At 37.0% G+C, this 10,393-nt stretch overlaps 2 protein-coding genes across 3 annotated transcripts; both read right to left on the reverse strand.

Annotated features, from left to right (window-relative positions):
* Nucleotides 1–830: 830 nt before the first annotated feature.
* Nucleotides 831–2,741, reverse strand: LOC112710599 (uncharacterized). Its single transcript, XM_025762889.3, has 5 exons — nucleotides 2,240–2,741; nucleotides 2,034–2,167; nucleotides 1,814–1,961; nucleotides 1,520–1,626; nucleotides 831–1,417 (listed from the first exon to the last, which is right to left on the reverse strand). Exons 1-5 carry the CDS (start codon nucleotides 2,478–2,480, stop codon nucleotides 1,376–1,378), a joined length of 672 nt encoding a protein of 223 aa, XP_025618674.1. The 5' UTR covers nucleotides 2,481–2,741; the 3' UTR covers nucleotides 831–1,375.
* Nucleotides 2,742–6,165: 3,424 nt separating this feature from the next.
* LOC112710611 (LRR receptor-like serine/threonine-protein kinase FEI 1) lies at nucleotides 6,166–10,186 on the reverse strand. 2 transcript variants are annotated; one of them, XM_025762898.3, is made up of 13 exons: nucleotides 9,939–10,186; nucleotides 9,680–9,818; nucleotides 9,488–9,559; nucleotides 9,339–9,410; nucleotides 9,131–9,202; nucleotides 8,975–9,046; nucleotides 8,819–8,890; nucleotides 8,568–8,674; nucleotides 7,956–8,129; nucleotides 7,545–7,877; nucleotides 7,221–7,469; nucleotides 6,737–6,870; nucleotides 6,166–6,641 (listed from the first exon to the last, which is right to left on the reverse strand). In XM_025762898.3, exons 1-13 carry the CDS (start codon nucleotides 10,027–10,029, stop codon nucleotides 6,420–6,422), a joined length of 1,809 nt encoding a protein of 602 aa, XP_025618683.1. In that variant the 5' UTR covers nucleotides 10,030–10,186; the 3' UTR covers nucleotides 6,166–6,419. The 2 variants fall into 2 exon arrangements, with proteins under 2 accessions (XP_025618683.1, XP_072059423.1); XM_072203322.1 differs by having other exon boundaries at nucleotides 7,956–8,135; nucleotides 8,574–8,674; nucleotides 9,939–10,178.
* Nucleotides 10,187–10,393: the final 207 nt, after the last annotated feature.

Raw genomic sequence — 10,393 nt, forward strand, 5'->3', positions numbered from 1 at the left:
ATGGAAAAATATAGAAAAAAGTGAAAATGTTAATCTTTTTGAACTTTTCTATTGCTTTGTTTTAAGAATGAAAAATGGAAAATGTATTATGATACATCTTTCTTCAAATTCCAAAATCACATCATAAATTATTTCATAAGTCTTTTTTTTTTCATACGATACCTGTTTTCAAACATATTGCTTATATAGTAGTAACAAGATTGGGTTTTTTTAGTTACTTTTATTTTTTATATTAAAAGTGAGTCATAAGAAGTGGAAGAAAAATAATACAAATATCATTTCTCATTTTAACATGCGGCTTATGGTTTTTTATATAACTGGCTACTTTTCTGCCAAGACTTGGGATCTCTAATCCCTCGTTTATAATATGGTTTCAACCTGTGTCAACCAAAGGATGAAATGCAACAAACGTTGATATAGGGATGGCAACGGGTCCCCATGGGGGCGGGGACATGCCCCCGCCCCCCGCCTCCGCCTCCATTATCCGTCCCCGTCCCCGCCCCATCCCCGTGACGGGTAACGGGGGCCCCATATCTGCCGGGGACCGGGTCTCCGCGGATATCCGCGGATTTTTATAAAAAAATAATAAAAATTTAAAAAAATTTAAAAAAAATTTAAAAAATAGTGTATTGTATATAATTTAGTATTTTACTTACATCAATATCTACTTTAATATTATGAATTACATGTATAGCACTCAAATGCTTAACCAAAAATTCAAAATCAGTAAAATAATAAAAATTTTAGAATAATTATAACAAATGCTTATCCAAATCACAGTAATTATAATAGAAAAAGCAAATAAAGATAACGAAGATGATAACAAATGCTTAATTATAATCATATAAGTTATATTTAACTTAATTCAATAATTATAACAAATGCTTAACAAAATCATAGTACACACAAATGGGGTATTCTAGTCTTTTTACATAAACGGAGTTTAAACGGGTCTCCACGGGGCGGGGACCTCTATCCCCGCCCCCGCCCCGTTTAATATACGGGGCCCCGTCCCCCGTCCCCGCGGGTACAAAATCGTCCCCATATCCGCCCCGTGACGGGTAAATCCCCGCGGATACCTGCCCCGCTGGGGATTTTTGCCATCCCTACGTTGATATACAATGTTTTGAAATAATTTTTGGATTCAATATTATGATCACAGAAGCCCCAATGGCAATACATTGTTGCAAGTTTGCAACTAGGAGCCCTGTTTGGTGAAGGAAAATGTACAATCGTAATTTTTTGTGGACATACATTCACATTTCACAAATGCTGATCAATGAATAATGTTCTTCTTCCATGCCCTTCAGTAAGAAAGTAAATTACTATATTGGAAGAAGGATTACTCTGGCCTTCAGAAATCAATGAATGGATCTCAGAATTTGACATTTTGCTTCAAGTATACAACTACCTCTTGCTGAAGAGAACAAAACAAAAGGAGCAATTCAGGTCTTCCAATTAGTAAAGCTTGCAATGAATCACAATCAAAGAGTCGAGAGTATAATGATAGATTACTTACAATCAAACTTAGAAGAATGCATCCAGCAGCACCAGGAAACAAAGCATACCAGAAATTCAAGTGATGCAATTTAACGGCGTCGATGAAAAGCAACGGCAAGCTTGCAGCTGCATATGTTAATTAGTCGAATAAATAGCATAACTGTTTCAGCTTATCAAAGATGTAACTAATTCATGACAAATAATGCTTACGAGGCTCCTTCTACTCATATCAGCTTAAACTTTTAGAATAAATGATTTTACAATGCAGCTTTAACAACGGATATTAGTAGAATTGTATTTGTAGTGAAAATACCTGGTGGATGAACGGTGCCGGTGAAGATCATGTAGGCAATGCAGGCAGAGAGAGCAGCACTCCTAGCGAGCCATCCGGGTCCGAATATGGTGAATGCGAGAACACCAATGGCTGCACAACCTATTTGAGCCATGAACATGTTGTACTTCTGCATAACGAACCACATTAGTCTTATCAACGCGGTAAAGAAGAGAATAGGGAGAACGGAATGGAATAATACCCTGGCAGCAGGTGCAGAGGGTGTGGCGAAGAGGACAGCAGAAACTGCACCTAAAGGCGCAATCGTCATTGAGAGGCCCTTTGGTGCCAATAGCTGATCCATCTTTCCCAGCAGTGCCATTGCCGCAAATGCCCCTGTTCATTTGAGTGATCCAAACAAGTGAATACAAACATAGAAAGAGAAAGAGAGAGATTGATTGTGTTGACCTGCAGAAGGCCAGAGAATGTCGCTGAGGGAAGGAGTTGAGGCTGATTTGAGGGGTTTCCAGTCATCCCATAGGGAGGGGGAAGGCGAAGCCACGTCGCTTGATGCCACAATCCCATGCGGTTGCCTCCTCCTTCTTGCCAAATAGTTCAGACTCAATCCCTTTCGGTTAATCAATGACAAGGAACCATAATTTGAGAGTGAAAACCTGAGTCCAATTCCAATTCCAATTGCAGAGGACATTTCTCAACTCTCTCAAAACAGTGGAATAGTTGAAACAATAGAAACCACCGTTGAGCCGTTGTAACACAACTCATTATTAGCCTTTCAACACCGCCAAAGGTCACAAACGGAGAGACACAAAAACAAAAATAGAAAATACAAGGGTAGAGGTGGGGGCATTGTCGACATTTTGAAAAGAGTGGTTGATTGTTTCATAAATTCTTGCTAGTTTTTTTTTTTTTTTTTAATTCGTCACCTGTTAAAGTGAATATAAAAAAATTATGTTATTTAAATTATAATTTATTAACATAAATTCTAGCTAATTATGAAGATTGTTTAGTAGCTTATTTATAAAAATATTATAATTATAATAAAAATTAATCACTATATACTATATATTTATATTCTAAAATATATTTCATATGAAGGACTGAATTTAAAAAATATATTTAACATGATTACTCGTTTATAACTATATTCTGAAAATCTATCGTCACCGCCCCGTCAACAGAGAACAAAAACTTATCTATCGAGGATTGTCCACCACCATTAGCAGTGGGAAGTAGTGCTTTTTTTTTTTGGTCAAGAGTGGGAAGTAGTGCTTGATTGCTTTCCCTTCTCTTTCACTTTGTGGACTGGACTGGACTACTCTACTACTTGGGCCTTTTGCAAACCATCATTTCTTCACATACAAAACACTAATGTTGAGCTAAACTCTATCAAGTCTAGCTAAATTCTGGACTCAACACACAACCAATCAAACCTAATTGTAAAACATAAGGCTAGCCCAAAACAAATTTACCAGGTAGCTAAAGTTTATGAATCTGTTTTACCCCAAAAACAATACTTATGAATCTGTTTAAATAACAGGAACATAATTCGTCAACACTATAAATATTCTGTCATCATAGACATATCTCAAAAGAATAACATATACATGGCATAAGTTCAAGAGGTATAAAATAAGTGATATATCACGAGTTAATCAATTGGATTGGGCCAAAAATAATTTGAATGAACTGTATTCGGTGTTTTTTTGGAGACACAAAAAACTTTTATCCTATTAGACAGAATTATTTATATAAATCAAATAATTGTCATTATATCATATCATACACATAAATCTCTTTTGAGTACCACGTGATAAAGAGACGGGAGACGTACTATTGGACTATATAATTGGTTTCTATATAAGACTAGGCAATATGTAAATATATTACACTAATTAAAATAAATAAAAAGTGTATTACGCGTTTAAGTGAAATTTTTATTGCTCGTTGCATGCCAACAGGCTCACATAGTTGCATGTAGGGTGTTCATGATTTGGTTAATCTAAAAATCAAATTAATTTTTTGGTTAATCAAAAATATAATATTGGTTAATTAATCAAATTGGTTTTACATGATGAAACCGGTTATTAATTGGTTAGTAAAATTTAAAATTGGTTTTTAATCGGTTATTAAATTAAAAATCGATTTTTAAAAAATAACCGATTTTTATATAGAAAAACCAGTTTTTATATTAAAAAATTGGTTTTATACTAAAAACCGATTTTTACATAAAAAACCAGTTTTTATACTAAAAAATTGGTTTTTATACAAAAATTGGTTTTTACATGTAAAAATAGATTTTTACACAAAAATTAATATTTTTACATACAAAAACCTAAATTTTTAAACCTTTTTTAAATTGAATTTTTTAATCTAATTTTTTCTTTCTAAATAATACGTGTAACATTATAACTAATGAAATCCCTTCCATTGCTTTTATTCCTTTTTCTTTCTTATCTCTTTTCAGCATTTTCTATAAATAATTTTTTCTAATATAAATAATTTTCTTTCTAAATGATACGAGTAACTTTTTCTTATCTCCTGCCCATCTCTCTCGTTTTCTCTCCCCCTCTTCTTCTCTCTTCCTTCTCTCTCTCTCTCTTTCTCTCTTTCTCTCTCTCTCTCTCCCCTTCTCCTCTTTCTCTTCCTCTCTCTCCCCCTCCCCTCTCTCTCCTCTTCTCTTCCTTTTCTCTCTCCTCCTCTCTTTTTTCTCTCTCTCCCCCTCCTCTCTATCTATCTCTCTCTCCCCATTTCTCCTCTTTCTCCCCTCCCCTTTCTTTCTCTCTATCCTTCTCTCCCTCTCTCTCCCCATGCTCTCTCTCTCCCCTTCCCGCTTTCTCTCTCCCCTCCTCTCCATCTCTCCTCTCTCCCCTCCTCTCTTTTTCTGTCTCTCTCCTTCTCTCTCTCTTCCCTCTCTCTTTCTCCCTCTTTGTCCTCTTTTTATCTCTCTCCTTTTTTTTCTTTCTCTTCCTCTGTCTTCTCCTTCTCTCTCTTCTCTCTCACTTTAGAGAGAAGAGGAGAAAAGAGATAGAAGAGAGATAGAGATTGAGAGAAGGTTGAGAGGGAAAGAGAAAAGAGAGAGTAAAAAAAGAAAGAGGAGAGAGAGAAAAGAAGAAAAGAAAAGAGAGAGGAGAGAGAGAGAGAGAGAGAGAAAAGAGAAAAAAGAGATAGAGAAAGAGATGGGAGGAAAAGGGGAGAGAGAGAGAAAGGAAAAAGAGAGGAGAAAGGAGAGAGATATGGGAGAGAGAGAAGGATAGGAGAGGAGAGAGAGGAGGAGAGATAGAAAAAGGGGGAGAGATGATTAGAGAGAGAAATAGGAGAGAGAGGAAGAGAGAGAACGGAGGGGGAGAAAGAGGGCAAGGAGAGAGAGAGAGGGGGGAGAGAAAGTGAGAGAGCGAAGAGAAGGCGAGAGAGACAGAGAGAGAAAGAGAGAGGGGGAGAGAAGGAGAGAGAGAAAGAGGGAAAGCGAGAGAGGGAGAGAAGGATAGAGAGACAAGGAAGAGAGAAAGAAAGATGAGGTGGAGAAAGAGGGAAAGGGGAGAGAGAGAGAGAGATGGGGAGGGAGGGAGAGAGAGAGAGAGAAAGAGAGGAAGAAAGGGAAAGAGAGAGATAGGGGAGAGAGAGGAGGAGAGAAAGAGGGAAAAAGAAGAGAGGGATGAGGAAGAGATGATGGAAGGGGGAGAGAGAGAGAGGGAAGAAAGAGGGAGAGAGAGAGAGAAGCGGAGAGAGAGGGAAAGGAGAGTGTGAAGGGGAGAGGAGATAAAGAGAAAAATGAGTGGGAGAGAGGGGAAAAGGAAGGGGGAGAGAGAGGGAGATGGGAGAGAAATAGGGGAAAAGAAGAGAGAGAATGGGAGAGAGAATAGAGAGAGGAGGGAGAGAGAGAAAAGGAGAGGAGGAGAGAGAGAGAGAGAGAGAGAGAGAGAGAGAGAGGGAGAGAGAAGGGAAAAAGAGAGATAGGAGGAGAGAGTGAAAATGAGAGAGAGAGATGATAAAGAAGGGAGGGAGAGAGAAAGAGAGAGGAAGGGAGAGAGAGAGAGAGAGAGAGAGAGGAGAGAGAGAGAGAAAGAGTATGTAATTTGGTTTTGAAATTAGGTTTTGATTTTAATTTAGTTTTGGTTTTAGTTAACCGGTTAAAAACCGATTTTTTTAAATTTGGTTTTGGTTAACTAATTCTAAAAAATATGAATATAGTTTTTAAAATTGTTTTATTAAACTGGTTAACCACAATGTGGTTATGGTTTTTTAACCGGTTAACCACATTTTGGTTTTTTTATGAACACCCTAGTTGCATGAGCCAAACCAAAGAGTGGTGCATGTTTCTGTATATCAGGGATGAATGAAATTTCAATACTTAAAAATAATAGCAAGAACGGAGCTAATTCCAAACACCAAACCCACTGCAATGTCCAATTGTCTCTCTTCAATGCTACAGGAAGAGAATGAGGCAAATGTATTCACAAAGCCACTTAGTTGCACCAATTCTCATTTGTCACTGGAACATACAACAAAATCTACAAAAAGCCACAAAGGGTGGCATGAAGCACTGACAAAACTAGAATACTTATGCAGTAGCAGTAGCACTAGCACTACCAACAATTAAGGACTACTTCGATTTTTCTTTGTCAGCGTCTCAGCGATCTGACTGAGACTCGTAGAATTCGCTAGGACAAGGAGACATAACTTCTTGCTCAAGCAACTGTAACACCTCATTCATCGATGGACGTTCTTCCGCATTTCCATCCGTGCATCTTGCTGCTATATCAAGAATCCCCTCAAGAGTCCCTGCATCCACATTGGTGCATCTTTTGTCTACCACATCATCCAATCTGTTTTCTCTCAGCAATGTGTTCATCTGCACCGAACAATTACCAAAACATAAAACATCATCGTGGCTGAAAATTTTGCAGACCTTAAAGTGATCAACATTGAATGAGTTATAGAGCTTACCCAACCAACAACATTTAAACCTCGCTTTGCGAAGGAAGGATCAGTAGGCCTCTTTCCAGTTATAAGTTCTAGCAATAGAACTCCAAAGCTATACACATCTGACTTTTCAGTGGCTCTACCACTTTGAAGGTACTCTGGTTCGCATATAAATACAAAACCATCAATCAATTAATGGAGTTTCATTAGCTTTGGCACCATAAAATTCAGTTTAGATATGATGCAAACAGAAAAGAGCTTCAATAATTGATGCATTGATGATAAAATTGTAATTTCAAGAGCTAAAAGTTAGTAATTTAATTTTGTTAATGTTAACATTATCAAATGAATAACTTGTATTCTGTCCTGACATTCTTATTTATCTCCACATTAATATCTAAGGAATTTTACTTTGCAAGGGACAACATTAAATTGTAAAATCTGATTTTCTAGTGTTGAAATCTGAAATATTTTACTACTTGAGACTATATAATATACGTACACATACCTGGTGCCAAATAGCCAAATGTGCCAGCAACCACTGTAGTGACATGAGCCTCCTCATCGACCAAAAGCCTTGCGAGACCAAAATCAGAAATACGAGGCTCCAAATTTTCATCAAGGAGAATGTTGCTAGATTTGATGTCGCGGTGTACAACTTTGGGACAGCACTCATGGTGCAAGTACGCCAAACCCCGGGCAGAACCAAGGGCTATATTTAAGCGATCGTTCCAATTCAGTGGTTGTTGAGTATTTTCTAATAAAAAATAAGTTATTCATTACAAGTCATGTTATAGAGAAGAATAAAGATTTCAAAGGAAATGAAGCATACCATGCAAGAGATCATCTAAGCTTCCCATGGCCAAATAATCGTATATGAGGAGCCTTGAAGAAGGGAGCCTGCAGTAACCGCGCAGGTTTACCAGATTTATATGCTTGATGCTCCCCAAGATCTCAAGTTCCCTCTCAAACACTTGATCACACCCTTCACGAGTTCTGTCAATCCGCTTGACAGCAAATGTGCCACAATCATTCATCACCATCCGGTAAACAGTCCCGAATCCTCCTGATCCTACTACATCCTCTGCATCAAGAGACTCCAGCTTCTCTATGATCTCGGATGATGCGTATGGAAGATCACCATGGAATGTAATAAGTTTTGCTCCTGTTACAACATCAGGTCATCGTTTGCAAAACAAGAAAAAGTCGATATTGTCAAAAGTGTAAATATCATTCTCCCTACTTGATTCTGAATCAACTTGTTTCTTCATTTCTGTGTATCTCCTAGCAGCTCTTTCCTTCTTCGATAGCAACCGGACCCACAGTAATGATAGGATTATCACAAGTGCAATCCCCATTGTTGACATTGCCCCAATTACCAACCACTTAATGTAATGTGAAGATTTTTTGGGAGGGACTGCATGTAAATTTAAATATTTATTGTTATTAGTTATGATACAAAGTTTAGCCAAGATTTCTCGGATTTTTTTATAAATATCAAGATATGTGTATATCTATCTATAAACAAGATATTTATACGGTTACAATGAGAAAAAAAAAATGAGATAAATGTACACCTATCTGGTGTAAACAAGATATGAAGAGAAAAGAAGTTAAGCATGTATCTCCTTTGCACCCAATATACATACAAAAAGGTTCTGACTTATCTCGTAAAGGAGACATGTGTATACTTATCTCGTTTATGCTGTAAACAAAATATGTAAAACAATATAAAAATATAAATATGCCCTAAATTATACATATTGGTAAATAAAACATTTAATTTATTTATATATAAAAAAAATCCAGATTTCCCAGTGTGCAATTGAGTTATAAATCCAAGAAGCTGACTTGCCTGCAGCTTCTTCGCTTTCAGCATGGGGTAGCACCACAGGGAAGCCAAGTGATGTTCGGCATGGTTTTTCGACCTGTCGCCCACAAAGATCTAGATTGCCAATAAACCTACACACATGGAAATGAATTTGAAACCAAATGAACCTTTTACACAGCAGTGACAGCACCAGACAAATATGTTACCAAATTAACCAGAATTAATAAACAAACAATAAAAAACCAGTGTGAGGCAAGACCGCAAGGAGTACATACGAGTTCTTCCCAAAGGTGCTTAGAACTCCAATGTCAGGGATTTCTCCAGAAAAGAAGTTGGTAGACAAATTCCTAAGATAAGGAGGTTCAGCTTTTACTGAAATGTAAGGTTATGATTTATGAATATCACTATGATGCAAGGTTAAATTAACTTACAGAACTTGCAAATGCGAGAGACGGCCAATAGAGGAAGGTATAGCACCTTTCAATGTGTTGCTTGATAAATCACTGTACAGTACCAATTGAAAAACGTAAGCTAGTGAAGGCCATAAACCTATTCAAAGAATTGAAAACATCAGAGATGGACTTTACAGTATATTTAGAAAAGATAGATTTCCAATAGCTGCTGGTATTCCACCTTGGAAATAGTTACCCCTTAAGTACCTTTTCAACAGAATCAGATTAAACCCATCAATCACTCAGCATAATATATAAGACGAGAGTATCAACACAAGTAGTATTCATTTAAACAATCAACATGGCAAACTGAACAAGGAAATGTACTATTTATTTCACTTACAGCGCTCTTAGCTCAGTACAATTAGTGATTTCATAAGGAATAATCCCATGCAAGCTGTTCTCATGAAGTGCCCTGATTCATTGTAACAAATTGTGTTCAGTACTTGTAGCTTAAAGATGAACCCAAATAACCCTAAATGCTCCACTTACAATCTCTGTAGTCTAGTGAGTTTGCCAATGCTGGGAGATATGATTCCTCCAAGTTGCATGTATGGAAGATTTCTGAAGAACACAAGCACACAAAGGAGTCATACTCAGCTCAGAAAGTAAGAGGTTCTTGAGAGTGGAAAACAAAAAAAGAGTAAGAATAAAATGAAGGGTGTATGATGCTTTTTTGCATACATGAAGCGAACTCTTTGTTCAGCATCAGGGTAACATGAGATACCAGTCCATGAACAAGGAGATTCATCAAACTCTTGCCAGTTGCTGAGAACATTTTTTGTGTCATTCAATGTGCTTTTCATTTCCAACAAGGCCAAACCTAACACAGTAATCAAAATAATGAAAATGCCTTGAAGTTCCAAACTTTAAACCCAGCAATGTAGCATATAGCAAGAAAAAGAGAGAACAAAGAGAAAAGGGGGATTCATATGGTTCTTACCATCTTGGGTGAGAGCAAGAGAGGAAGAACAGAATAAAAATGTGGTCAAAATGAAGAAACCCCACACTCCATAACCCATTTTCATTTGCATTTCCCAGAGTGAGCTCAATCAAGTTTGAACTTTGAAGATCTGTACTCTCTTTGTGAGTTGAAATGGAACCAGCCACCTTGAAGTGATATGATTCAAGTGGGTAAAGTGGAGGTTGGGAATGCTTGTGATGAAAATGTAGACCCAAAAAAGGGTTACCAAATTACCATGATTCAAACCTTGAAGTTTATTTGAAAAGAAAACAAAAAATAATAATAATAATTTGAAGGAAGGAGCAAAAAGAGAGTGCTTTGTGGCTCTGTGTTTTGATTTTACTCAAATTTATATATTTTATATTTTATGAAGAAGGTGAAAAAGGACAACTTTTTTGAAAGCTGGAACCAAAAGTGGTGCAGTGTGGAGTAGC

Source organism: Arachis hypogaea, chromosome 1 (assembly GCF_003086295.3).
Source record: "Arachis hypogaea cultivar Tifrunner chromosome 1, arahy.Tifrunner.gnm2.J5K5, whole genome shotgun sequence".
Classification (NCBI taxonomy): Eukaryota; Viridiplantae; Streptophyta; class Magnoliopsida; order Fabales; family Fabaceae; genus Arachis; species Arachis hypogaea.